At 46.8% G+C, this 14,360-nt stretch overlaps 1 protein-coding gene across 1 annotated transcript in view; it reads left to right on the top strand.

The window, feature by feature from the left end:
- CDC42BPB (CDC42 binding protein kinase beta) overlaps positions 1 to 14,360 on the top strand; it is a 412,316-nt gene that overhangs the window by 321,262 nt on the left and 76,694 nt on the right. Inside the window, exon 24 of the mRNA XM_029597996.1 lies at positions 48 to 125. Coding sequence (XP_029453856.1) covers positions 48 to 125 — 78 coding nt within the window. The remainder of the gene's footprint in view (positions 1 to 47; positions 126 to 14,360) is intronic.

The raw sequence follows: 14,360 nt of genomic DNA, 5'->3' as shown, positions 1-14,360 counted from the left end.
CTGTCTTATGAGGTATGCATTTGCTAAACTTCACTCTTATGATTCAGGAACCAATTAGGACTCAGCAGAAGCCTCAGACTGTTCCTTCCCCCACTGTTCCGTCTGGTTCTTTATCTGTACCAAAGGTGAGAAATTTTTGATGCATCATTGTCCTTATGTACTAAGACCATCATTTTCAAACAAGTTACACTAGTGAAAAAAAAAACATTTTACCCCGGTAAATTGACTGTCTGAAAATTGTTCACTCAATGCAGTTAAGTATGCTCATGGTATGTTTTCAAATTTTCGCATGTACTTTTCCAGTAAAATTTTATCTGCACAAAAAGCAGGCACAAGTGACCATGTGTACGTTGTACCAGTGGAGAGTGTCAAAGGAAAAGTACACGGGTAAGGTCTTTGTCCCAGTGCTGACAGTTTGAAAATTAACCCTAAAAGCATTAGCATTCTGCTAGAGAAGGCTTTGAATAGTAATATTAAGTTTTGAATGGCAGAAAGGGGTAGATTCATGCAATAAAATCTCAAAGCAAAATGATTTTATGAAGTTACCCTATTTATTAGGGATGTGCATTTGTTTCATTCATTTTGGAGTTATGCACATAACTTGCAGACTTCATAGTACACATGTTAAAAATTGGATAATGTGCACATAACTAGTTGTTAAAGTACACGAATAACTCCAAAAGGAAGCTGTATATATGGGCATGTTGATCTAGGATGAAAAAAGTCACTGTGTAAAATTTTTTGCTTTTTTTTTTTTTTTTTTTTTTTTTTTTTTTTAAATCATGCAAGGGTGGACTGGTTGTTCAGTGGCAGTGGAGGGACTTGGGTTTTGTACCCAGCTCAAGTCTGTCTTAACCAGGGCTGGGGATGCTGTGGAGGCAGCGTTCACAGCAGTTTTTGAGGGAGGAAGGGAGATCTTGTGCAATGGTGACACTTAGTAGTCAGATTTAGGGCCATAATTGCAGGATTCCTGAAGGAGCCCTGGTACCATCACCCCCAGCTGAGGACTGTTGCTTGAAGCCTAAACTAAGGTAAATTGGGAGAGGATATAAAATAGGGAGAAAATTCCCTGAGCAATTGCAAATGATGACTCCATGGTGCTAATACCAGCCCTGGTTCTGATTGAGCTGGAAGCTCAAAGGAGCAGGAGGAAACTACTGGGTAAAACAAGTACAAATAAAAGAATATGCAGATTTGTTAGATGAGTACCATATTCTGTATAGAAAAGCTACTGATACAATTATGGTAACTCATTTAATACAGTGAGAACTTTCTGAAGTGTAGTTTCCTTCCAAAGTAATTTCAGCAAAGTAACATCCTACTTCTAACCCAGTTAACCAATAGATAATTCAATTTAAAGCAATGATTCTCACAGGACGAGCAGGATGTAGTCCTCACATGTGGGTGACATCATCAGGATGGAGCCCTCATGGAACTTTATCAAAGTTTCTAGAACTTTAACTTGGCACACTGAGCATGCTCCGCATGCCACCTAACCCTGCATCCAGCAGGGGTCCCCCTTCAGTCTCTTTTTCCACGCAGCAGTAGCCTCGCGGATTCCGGAGCTCTGTGAGTTTACCTCACAAACTTTCCTCACGGAACTTAAACTTCAAATTTCATATATTTTTCCCTATCCCGGGGTCCCTCACCAACCACCGTTGATGCCAGTAAGTTTATTTCCATCGTTTTTTGGTCGGTTCCCGGAGATTTCCTCTCACGGTATTCAGTCATCGACCGTGCGACTGTTTTTCTTTTCAAAAAATATGGCCACCGGGTTACACAAATGTCCCGAGTGCCCAAGAACTATGTCCATCACAGACCCGCACAATGTGTGTGTTCTGTGTCTTGGACCCGTTCATGACGTACAATAGTGTACAAGCTGTTCACAAATGACTCCAAAAGGCCGCAGGGCCCGTTTGGAGAAGATGGAACTCCTTTTTAAGGTTTCTCCATCGACTTCTACTAAACCAACATCAAGTCAAAACCCTCTATCCTCAAAGACTATCCTCAGTCACCACCAAAGCCTAAATTGCAAAAATCCACTGGTGATGTCCCGTCACCTTCCACTTCTCAGTCCAAAGCATTGAAATCTTCATCTTCGATGCCAGACAAACAGCGCACTGATCATCGGGAGAAACATCAACACCATCATCGACGAAATGTCTCCTCTGATTTGGAATTAGAAAGCCATCAACATCGGCGACGGAGCCACCGACCGAAAAGGCCCAAGGAGACGAGGCCCTATCCCCGTCTGGACTCGGGGCACTGAGGCGTTCCCCACGAGTATCGGTGCTGGGATTTGGAACTCAACCACCACCAGTAGAGTCTCTGGCTATGCCTTCTGAGCTTCCACCCCCAATAGCCATGCCAGCTTCTCGGGCGGAATTGGACAGGATTGTCCAAGAGGCGGTGCTTCAGGCTTTAAGATCTTTCCAGTCTACACCAGCACCAGTCCCCATGCCCGATCCCACGTTGTTGATGCTGGCTCCTCTTCTGGATAGACTGGATTCATTAATCAGTGCTCTTCCTTCAGTTCCAGCTGTACCATCAGCCCCTGCGAAGCCACTGACACCGATGCAGATACCCTTATCCTCGGACTAGGAACCGGATTGGCCGATGCCCGAACCAACACCGGGACCATCTGGTTTCATACCATCGCACCGTCCTTTGAAAACACTGATGCCATCGATGCCTTCACCATCCTCTGCCTCCATCGATGCCACCTGGAATCCCATCTGTGCCACCTCCAGATCTGGCTGGATTTGGACCTCTACATCAACCTCAAGGTCCTGGAGGTGCCAGTGACCACCCTGATAATCCGTGGGGAGTTGATACTATTGACTCTGATTCAGATGATCTACCTTCACAACCTTCACCCCCAGATGAATGTAGACACCGCCTCCAGGGTTTCTGCAGCGGGTATCGATGCACAGCGTTGAGCATAGCTTAAGTCCTCTGACCTACGACGAGGTCCAGGATCATTTTGCAGACCTACCATGTTGTGGTGACAACTTATATGGAACTAAAGTCCAAGAAACAGTTGCACAATTAAAAGACCACCACGACACCCTACGTCAGTTGTCTGCTTGTCCTCCGGATTATCCATCCACGACAAAGAGATCTTTCAGACGAGATCCTAGACGGTTTACATATAAACCGAGAAGATATTATCCACCTCAATCTCGTCCTCGACAATCTAAACTTCCACAAAGAGGCCAGACTCGTCAAACTAGGACACCAAAAACCCAACCAGCCCTGCAGACAGGCCCAACTTCGGGGTTTTGACTCTCTTCTAGAGAACAACAGCCAATCTCTTGCCTTTCCAGTGGGAGGCCGCTTGTGCCTCTTCTCCCATCTCTGGCACACCATTACAACAGATCAGTGGATACTAACTGTAATAAGCCAAGGATACCATCTAAACTTTCTCACCATACTGCCGAACGGGATATCCCATCCATTCTCAAACCCCAGCATCCACTCCCTGCTCCTTGAAGTGGAACTCTTGACCCTTCTACAATCCACTGCTGTAGAACCAGTACCTCTACAGCACTAGGGTCAAGGGTTCTACTCTCGTTACTTCCTGATTCCAAAAAAATCAGGAGGCATTCATCCTATTTTGGACATACGTGCCCTAAACAAATATCTCAAAAAAGAAAAATTTAGAATGGTAACCTTGGGTACCATGCTCCCACTGATTCAAAGAACAGATTGGCTTTGCTCCCTGGGTCTGCAGGAGGCTTACGCACATCATGATTTATCCTCCTCATCACAAATACCTCCGGTTCACAGTAGGTCAATTCCATTTTCAATACCATGTACTACTATTCGGGCTTGCATCAGCCCCAAGGGTTTTCACAAAATGCCTGGCAGTTGTAGCAGCCCATTTAAGGAAAAACAATGTCCACGTCTATCCATACCTGGACGATTGGCTAATCAGGGCTCAAACTGAAACGGGAGCAGTTCAGTCCCTCCATTACACAATCAACCTGCTCCAATCACTGGGGTTCCTTATCAACTATCCCAAGTCAAATCTGACTCCATCTCAAAAAATCTCATTCATAGGAGCAGATCTTAACACTGTCCAGGCAAAAGCGTTCTTCCCACGGACCAGAGCACGCTCCTTATCCATCCTAGCAAGATTGTTAGTCTCGCAAGACCATTACGGTTCATCATCTCTTGACCTTACTGGGCCACATGACATCCACAGTTCACGTAACTCCCATGGCTCGATTAACCATGAGTGTCACAATGGACTTTAAAATCCCAATGGTCCCAGTCAAGTCAAAAGATGTCTCACATTGTCCACGTCACCAATCAGCTGCGTCTCTCCCTGAATTGGTGGATACAGGAGTCCAATCTCCTTGTAGGACTACCTTTTCATCCTCCACAATACCAAATTATACTAACCACAGATGCATTTCCCCTGGGTTGAGGAGCTCATGTCCACAACCTCCAAACCCAAGAGTTTTGGACCAAGGCGGAGTCCGAGCATCAGATCAATTTTCTGGAACTCCGGGCAATTCGATATGCCCTCTTCGCCTTTCAGGATTGCCTCTCGAGCAAAGTAGTCCTCATCCAAACGGACAATCAAGTTGCAATGCGATATCTAAAGAAACAAGGGGCACAGGCTCTTATCTGCTATGTCAGGAAACAGCGCAGATCTGGGCCTGGGCTCTTTCCCATTCCATACTACTGAGAGCAACTTATCTGGCAGGCGCGGACAATCTCAGCCGGACCTTTCATCCCCATGAATGATCCCTGAATCCCACAGTAGCAGAACGCATATTTCGCCAGTGGGGCCTTCTGCACATAGACCTCTTTGCGTTAATACACAACCGCAAAATAGCAAACTTCTATTCTCTACACCGCAGCCACGAAGCTCCCCCACGGGATGCCTTCACCCACTTGTGGTCAATAGGTCTCCTCTATGCTTACCCTCCACTTCCACTCATCAGCAAGACTCTTGTGAAGTTACGGCAGGACAGGGGAACACTGATTCTCATAGCCCCTCACTGGCCGCGTCAGATCTGGTTTCCCATCCACCCATTCGCCTGGGCACGGACCCATTTGCCTGGGCACGGACCCAATGCTAATAATGCAGAACAATGGTCTATTACGTCATCCCAACCTCCATTCACTGTCCCTGACACCTTGGGTATTGAAAGGTTGACTCTGCAATCTTTAAACATTTCAGACAGTGTTTCAAAAGTCCTCGTAGCTTCAGGAAAGCCTTCTACCAGAAGATCGTATCGTGCAAAATGGAAGAGATTTTCCTAGTGGAGCGATACAAAGGAAATAGAACCTTTTTCCTGTTCCGTAGTAAAATTCCTGGACTACCTATGGCATCTTTCGGAATCTGGACTACAGACTTCCTCTATATGTGTACACATTAGTGCTATTGCGGCTTATCACAAAGGTATCGACAACATCACAATATCAGCACAACTACTCGTAGCTTGCTTCATGAGAGGCTTTACTACACCTTAAACCTCCCCTACATCCTCCAGTTCCTACCTGGGACCTTAATGTTGTTCTAGCACAACTTATGAAGCCTCCCTTCGAGCCGTTACATTCCTGCGAGCTTCGCCATCTCACTTGGAAGGTGATCTTTCTAATAGCCATAACACCCGCTCGCAGAGTCAGTGAGATACATGCACTAGTTACATATCCACCTTACACTAGGTTCCTTCACAACCGTGTAGTACTCCGTACTCACCCTAAATTCCTACCAAAAGTAGTCTCTGAGTTTCATTTAATTCAGTGTATTACTCTTCCAAACTTTTTTCCCAGACCTCACTCACATCCAGGTGAGCGAGCTCTCTACTCCTTGGACTGCAAACACGCTCTTGCCTTTTACTTAGATCGTACTGCAGCCCACAGGTCATCCACCCAACTATTTGTCTCTTTCGATAAAACCAAATTGGGTACTTCGGTAGGCAAACAGACCATTTTAATCTGGCTAGCAGATTGCATTTCTTTTTTTCTATCGTCAAGCAGTTCTTCCTCTGCAGGACCGTGTTAAAGCATATTCCGTAAGAGCAATGGCAACGTCAGTGGCTCACCTCCACTCCGTTCCTCTTGCTGACATCTGTTGAGCTGCCTCATGGAGCTCCCTCCATACTTTTGTAGCTCATTATTGTCTTGACAAAGCTGGCAGACAGGATTCCATCTTCGGCCAATCAGTCCTACATAACCTGTTTCCCATATAATAACCCAACTCCTTCCTGCGACCCAGGAAGATCATCAGGCTGCCCAACTCACCAAAACTACCTCAGTTGTGCCTGTTGCACGTCATTAGGTATATTGGCTATATGACATTCGGGCATCCTGTAGCTTGCTAATCACCCACATGTGAGGACAAGCAGTCCTGTGAGAAAGCAGAGTTGCTTACCTGTAACAGGTGTTCTTACAGGACAGCAGGATGTTAGTCCTCACGAAACCCGCCCGCCACCCCGTGGAGTTGGGTCTGTTTCCGTTTTCTTATTTTATTTTTCGCTCGTACTTTACTAAAAATGAGACTGAAGGGGGACCCCTGCTGGATGCAGGGTTAGGTGGCATGCTGGGCATGCTCAGTGTGCCAAATCAAAGTTGTAGAAACTTTGATAAAGTGTTCCGTGAGGGCTCCATCCTGATGATGTCACCCACATGTGAGGACTAACATCCAGCTTATCCTGTGAGAACACCTGTTACAGATAAGCAACTCTACTTTCTCGCTCTTTTCCTACACACTCGATCCTATCCAGTCCAGGTTTCAGACATCCACAATAAACGTGTTTGTGAAATAATTGCATATATAAGCTATGCAGATATATCCCATATATATTCATTGTGGCAATTATGATCATAATATGATCAAATTTGAATCAGTGACTGGGAGGGGTACAGTAAGTAAATCCACAGCTCTAGCACTAAACTTTCAAAAGGAAACTTTGATAAAATGAGAGAAATAGAAAAAAACTGAAAGGTGCAGCTACGAAGGTAAAGTGTGCAACAGGCGTGGACAATGTTCAAAAATACCATCCTAGAAGCACAGACCAGATGTATTCCACATATTAAGAAAGGTGGAAGGAAGGCAAAATGATTACCAGCATGGTTAAAAGATGAGGTGAAAGAGGCTGTTTTAGCCAAAAGATCTTCATTCAAAAATTGGAAGAAGGATATATCAGAAGAAAATAGGATATAGCGTAAGCATTGGCAAGTTAAATGTAAGACATTTAAGGCTAAGAAAAAATTTGTAAAGAAGTTGGTCATAGAGGCAAAAACTCACAATAAAAACTTTCTCCCAGGACAAGCAGGATGGTAGCCCTCACATGTGGTGACATTATCAGGATGGAGCCCAATCAAGGAACACTTTTGTCAAAGTTTCTAGAACTTTGACTGGCACACTGAGCATGCCCAGTATGCCACTAACCGTGCATCCAACAGGGGTCCCCCTTCCATCTCTTTTTTTTTCCACGCAGCAGTAACTCGCGGATTTCTGGAGCTCTGTGAAAATTCCTCACAAAATTTCCTCACGGAAACTTTTTTCAAAAATTTGAAAATTTTGCCCCATCCAGGGGTCCCCCATCGAGCACCGACCTCCTTTGACGCCGGTAAGTTTACCTCGTCCCTTGCGGTCGGTTCCCGGTGGTGCTTTCTTCGGTGCCCCGACGGCCACTGACCGCGCGCTGCCCTTATTTTTTCTAAAAAAGATGGCAACCGGGTTCCGAAAGTGCCCCGAGTGCCCGAGGACCCATGTCCATTACGGACCCTCACAACGTATGTGTCTTGTGCTTGGGGCCCGCTCACGACATCCAACAGTGCACTAGCTGTGCCCATATGATGCCAAAAGGCCGCAGGGCTCACTTGGAAAAGATGGAGCACATTTTTAAGCGAATGTCTGTCAACCCCAGCCAAGGCTACACCAATTCGGAAGCCTTCCTCTTCAATGACTCTGTCGCCATTGAAGTCTCAGCGCTATCGAGACACCGGTGACCATCCTTCACCAGCTTCTTCACGTTCGAAGGTATCGACATCTTCCTCTTCGGTGCCAGAGAAGGACCGGACCGAACATTGGGAAAAACCCCATCACCACCATCGACGTGAGCCTTCTTCCGATAACACCACTAGAAAGGCATCGACAGAGCCACCGACCAAGAAGTCCCGGGGAGAAGAGGCCCCATCCCCCTCTGGACCCTGGGACACCGAGATGTTCCCCACCAGCACCGGTGCTGGGAGCCGAGACTCCACTGATATATGTGGACCCTCCAGCAATGCCTTCCGAGCCTCCAACCCCTGTGGCCGTGCTACCAACGCCAGCCTTCTGGGAGGAATTGGACCGGATGGTCCAAGAGGCAGTACTCCAGGCACTTCGGGGATTCCAATCTCCACCGGCACCAGCTCCCATGCCGACACCCGAACTGATGCCCACCATGCTGGCTCTGCTTCTCAATCCCTAGATGCCTTAATTGGTGCATTGCCATCGGTGCCTGCTCCTTCCATGCCATCGGCACCTCCAAGTCCACAGACACCGATGCCTATTCCGTTGTCCTCGAATGAGGAACAAATTTTACCGATGCCAGAGACTGTTCCAGGGCCATCGGGTCTGTTGCCTCCCCGACATCCATCGAAAGGACCAATTCCATCGATGCCATCACAGTCTTCAGTGCCCACATCGGTGCCTCCAACTTTCCCATCGGTGCCACCACCAGATCCGGCTGGATTTGGACCCGTACCTCCATCTGAAGAGCCACATGGTGCTGGAGATACACCATATGACCCCTGGGGTGATGATTCTTCTGACACTCAGAACTCAGAAAAACTCCTATCAGAGCCTTTACCCCCAGAAGAACGTCGCTGCTCCCCTCCTGAAGACCTCACATTTGCAAACTTCATTAAGGAGATATCTGAAACGATCCCTTTTAAACTGCAAATGGAGGAGGATGCCAGGCATAAGATGCTTGAGGTACTACAATTTGTGAATGCCCTAAGGAGGTCATGGCAGTTCCAGTACATGAAGTGCTCCTTGATTTGTTACATCGCACCTGGCACACCCTGGCACAGTTCCACCAGTGAATAGAAAAACTGATACCACCTATCTGCTCCAGTCAGCTCCGGGGTTACAAAAAAGCCAACTGCCCCATCAATCTGTGGTCGTTGAGTCTGCCCAAAAGAAAGCCAAAAGATTCTGGCCTCGTTCTTTGGCCCCTCTAGGTAAAGAACAGAAATCCTTGGACGCCTTCGGACGAAGAGTCTTCCACAGTTCTATGCTGATGGCACGTATACGGCTTATCAGCTACACATCACTCAGTATTCAAGAAATCTTTGGAAGAAACTCCAAGAATTCTCTGAAACCCTACCAGATGGATATCAGGAAGGGCTCACCACAATTCTTCAGAAAAGACTTGATGCTGGAAAGCATGAAGTCAGGGCAGCATACGACATCTTTGAAACTGCCTCAAGAGTATTGGCAGCAGGCATAAGCACCAGACGCTGGGCATGGCTCAAGTCCTCTGACCTATGCCAGAAAGTCCAAGAAAGGTTGGCAGACCTTCCATGTACAGGGGACAATTTATTTGGTGACAAAATTCAAGAAACAGCGCAATTAAAAGATTACCATGACACTTTGCGCCAGCTGTCCACTCTCCCCTCGGACTTCCCATCTACCAAGAGGCCTTTTCGGCAGAATCCTAGGAGCATATCCTATAAGCCACGTAGGTATTATCCACCTCCATCCCGTACTCTATAGCCTAGACCTTCCCAAAGAGGTCAGCCTCAACAACCCAGGACCCCAAACCCCAACCAGCCCCACAGACTGGTCCAACATCGGGGTTTTGACACCTTACTAGAGGGCAGAAATCAACCCCCAGCCATTCCAGTAGGAGGCCGCTTGTGCCATTTTGCCAACATATGGCACACAATTACAACAGACCAATGGGTCCTTTCTGTGGTCACCCATGGTTACCATCTGAACTTCCACATGCTACCATCGAACCTTTCACCTTGTCCAATGTGGAGTCTAACCAAACATTTCACTTCTTGAAACAGAGCTCTCGACCCTCCTGCAGTCCAATGCCGTCGAACCGGTACCTCAGCTGCAGTGGGGTCAAGGGTTCTACTCTCGGTATTTTCTAATTCCAAAGAAATCAGGCGGCATTTGTCCTATACTGGACTTACGTGCCCTAAACAAACATCTCCGCAAAGAAAAGTTCAGAATGGTAACCTTGGGCACCATGCTTCCTCTACTGCAATGGGGAGATTGGCTCTGCTCTCTAGATCTTCAGGAAGCTTATGCCCACATTGCCATATAACCTCCTCATTGAAAATACCTCAGGTTTGTAATCATTTCCAATAATGGGTGCTGCCATTCAGCCTAGCATCAGCACCCTGTGTATTCACGAAATGCCTCGCAGTAGTCTCAGTTCACCTGCGACAAAACTACATTCACGTCTATCTGTATCTAGACGATTGGCTCCTCAGAGGTCCATTCCGACAGGAATACTCCACTCCCTCCATTTCACCATCAACCTACTACAATCCTTGGGATTTCTAATAAACTACCCCAAGTCACATCTGTCTCCATCACGCACCCTTTCATTCATAGGAGCAGATCTAGACACTATCCAGGCCAAAGCGTTTCTCCCAAGGACTGAGCACGCACATTATCAACCTTGGCCAAAGCAGTGCAGACGCGCCAAACAACCATAGCTCATCATCTGCTAACCTTGTTAGGTCACGTGGCGTCCACGGTTCATGTAACCCCAATAGCTATGAGAATAACACAATGGACTTTAAAGTACCAGTGGTCCCAGTCAAATCAACACATGTCCCACATTGTCCACGTCACCAACCAGCTTCGTCTCTCACTAGCTTGGTGGATACAGGAGTCCAATCTTCAGATAGGACTACCCTTCCAGCCTCCGCAACCTTAAATTACTCTATCAGATGCATCCAGCCTGGGTTGGGGAGCCCATGTCAACAACCTCCTAACCCAGGGCACCTGGACCACACAGGAAGCAAGCTACCAGATAAATTTTCTGGAGCTCCGGGCAATTCGATATGCCCTCTTCGCTTTTCGGGATTGCCTCTCCAACAAGATAATCCTAATTCAAACAGACAACCAGGTAGCAATGTGGTACCTCAACAAACAAGGGGGCACAGGCTGTTACCTGCTATGCCAAGAGGCGGCTCAGATCTGGGCCTGGGCTCTCTCCCATTCCATGCTACGGAGAGCGACCTACCTGGCAGGCATGGACAATGTGATGGCGGACAACCTCAGGCCGGACCTTTCATCCCCACGAATGGTCCCTAGATCCCACTGTAGAGAACACCAGTGGGGCCGCCCACACATAGACCTCTTTGCGTCAATTCACAATCGCAACTGGACACCTTCTGCTCTCTGCACCGCAGCCACAACTCACCACCACGAGATGCCTTCGCCCACTCATGGTCAATGGGTCTCCTATATGCCTACCCTCCACTTCCACTCGTCAGCAAGACTCTAGTGAAGTTACGGCAAGATGGGGGCATAATGATCCTCATAGCCCCTCACTGGCCGCGTCAGCCCTGGTTTCCCATCCTACGCAACCTCTCAGTCCAGCAGCCAGTTCGCCTGGGCACAGATCCAACTCTGATAATGCAGAACAACGGGCTGTTGAGTCATCCGAACCTTCACTCCCTTTGTCTGACAGCTTGGATGTTGAAAGGTTAATACTACAATCCCTTAACCTCTCTGACAGTGTCCCACGTCCTCGTAGCTTCACAAAAGCCTTCTACTAGGAGATCTTATCGTTCCAAATGGAAAAGATTCTCCTCATGGTGCATCACACAAGGAATAGATCCTTTTTCCTGCCCCACAACAAGGTTCCTGGACTATCTCTGGAACCTCTTGGAGTCTGGCCTGCAAACTTCCTCCATCCGAGTGCATGTCAGCGCCATATCCACTTACCACAAAGGTGTAGGAAATGCCCCGATCTCGGCGCAACCCCTTGTAAGACACTGTATGAGAGGCTTGCTACAACTTAAGCCTCTACTGCGCCCTCCGGTTCCAGCATGGACCTTAATGTAGTGCTAGCACGGCTCCTGTGACCTCCGTTCGAGCCCCTGCATTCTTGCAAGCTTTGACATCTCACTTGGAAAGTGATCTTTCTAGTTACTATAACATCAGCTCGCAGAGTCAATGAGCTACAGGCGCTGGTAACATACCCATCGTATACCAAACTTCTTCACGATCGTATGGTACTCGGCACTCACCCTAAATTCCTACCAAAGGTAGTTTCTGATTTCCACTTAAATCAGTCGATAATACTTCCCACCTTTTTTCCAAGACCTCACTCACAGCCAGGTGAGCAGGCTCTGCATTCCTTGGACTGTAAACGTGCTCTTGCCTTCTATTTGGACCGCACTGCAGCCCATAGAAAGTCCACCCAACTGTTGTCTCCTTCGATAAAAACAAATTGGGAGTTCCGGTGGGCAAGCAGACCCTGTCCACCTGGCTGGCGGACTGCATTTCCTTCTGCTACCAACAAGCAGGCCTTCCACTACAGGAACGTGTAAAAGCGCATTCAGTAAGAGCCATGGCAACGTCAGTAGCACACCTCCATTCTGTATCTCTTGCTGGCATCTGCAAAGCTGCCACAGGGAGCTCTCTCCAGACATTTGCATCTCATTATTGTCTCGACAAGGCTGGCAGGCAAGATTCCATCTTTGGCCAGTCTGTCCTGCGTAATTTGTTTCCAGTTTAATAACTCAACTTCCTTCCTGTGACCCACTGAGAAACTCAGGCTGCCCTCCTACCCAAAACCACCCCAGTTGTTGTGCCTGTTGCATGTCATTGGGTGTTTTTGGTTCATTCTATTCAGGCATCCTGTAGCTCGCTATTCACCCACATGTGAGGACTACCATCCTGCTTGTCCTGGGAGAAAGCAGAGTTGCTTACCTGTAACAGGTGTTCTCCCAGGACAGCAGGATGTTAATCCTCACGAAACCCGCCCACCACCCCACGGAGTTGGGTTTGCTTACATTTTATTTTATTTTTCACTCGTACTTTTGCTACAAACGAGTCTGAAGGGGGACCCCTGCTGGATGCAGGGTTAGTGGCATGCTGGGCATGCTTAGTGTGCCAGTCAAAGTTCTAGAAACTTTGACAAAAGTATTCCATGATTGGGCTCCATCCTGATGTCACCCACATTTGAGGACTACATTCTGCTGTCATGGGAGAACACCTATCACAGGTAAGCAACTCTGCTTTTTAAAATATATTTAAAGCAGAAAGCCTGTGAGGGAGTCGGTTGGACCGTTGGATGATCACGGGATTAAAAGGGCACTTAGAGAAGATAAGGCCATCGCGGAAAGATTAAATGATTTCTTTGCTTTGGTGTTTACTGAAGAGGATGTTGGAGAGATACCTGTTCAGAGAAGGTTTTCATGGGTGTTGATTCAGATCAACTGAACCAAATCACAGTGAACTTGGAAGATGTGGCAGGCCTGATTGACAAACTGAAGAGTAGTAAATCACCTGGACCAGATGGTATATACCCTAGGGTTCAGAAAGAACTAAAAAATGAAATTTCAGACCTATTTCAATTAATTTGTAACCTATCATTAAAATCATCTGATGTACCTGAAGATTGGAAGCCAATGTAACCCGTATATTTAAAAAGGGATCCAGGGGTGATCCAGGAAACTATAGACTGGTGAGCCTGACTTCAGTGCCGGGAAAAATTGTGGAAACTTTTATAAAGAATAAAATCACAAAAAATTTAGATAGACATGGTTTGATGGAACACAGCCAACATGGATTTACCCAAGGGAAGTCTTGCCTCACAAATCTCCTACATTTTTTGAAGGGGTGAATAAACATGTGGACAAAGGTGAACCAGTGTTTGTGATGTATTTGGATTTTCAGAAGGCGTTCGACAAAGTCTTGCATGAGAGGCTTCTAAGAAAACTAAAAAGTCATGGGGTAGGAGATGATGTCCTTTTGTGGATTGCAAACTGGTTAAAAGACAGGAAACAGTAGTATTAAATGGTCAGTTTTCACAGTGGAAAATGTTAAACAGTAGAGTGCCTCAGGGATCTGTACTGGGTCCAGTGCTTTTTAATATATTTATAAATGATCTGGAAAGGATATAATAGAGGTCTTTAAAATCATGAGAGTTCTTGAACGAGTAGATGTGAATCGATTATTTTCACTTTCAGATAATAGAAGGACTAGGGGGCACTCCATGAAGTTAGCAAGTAGCAAATTTAAGACTAATCGGAGAAAATTCTTTCACTCAATGCACAGTCAAGCTCTGGAATGTATTGCCAGAGGATGTGGTTATTGCAATTAGTGTAGCTGGGTTCAAAAAAGGTTTGGATAAGTTCTTGGAGGAGAAGTC

The sequence above is a fragment of the Rhinatrema bivittatum genome, chromosome 4, assembly GCF_901001135.1.
Source record: "Rhinatrema bivittatum chromosome 4, aRhiBiv1.1, whole genome shotgun sequence".
In the NCBI taxonomy this organism is placed as follows: Eukaryota; Metazoa; Chordata; class Amphibia; order Gymnophiona; family Rhinatrematidae; genus Rhinatrema; species Rhinatrema bivittatum.
Note: the sequence above shows the minus strand (reverse complement) of the source record. Positions and strands in the feature narration are given on the sequence as shown.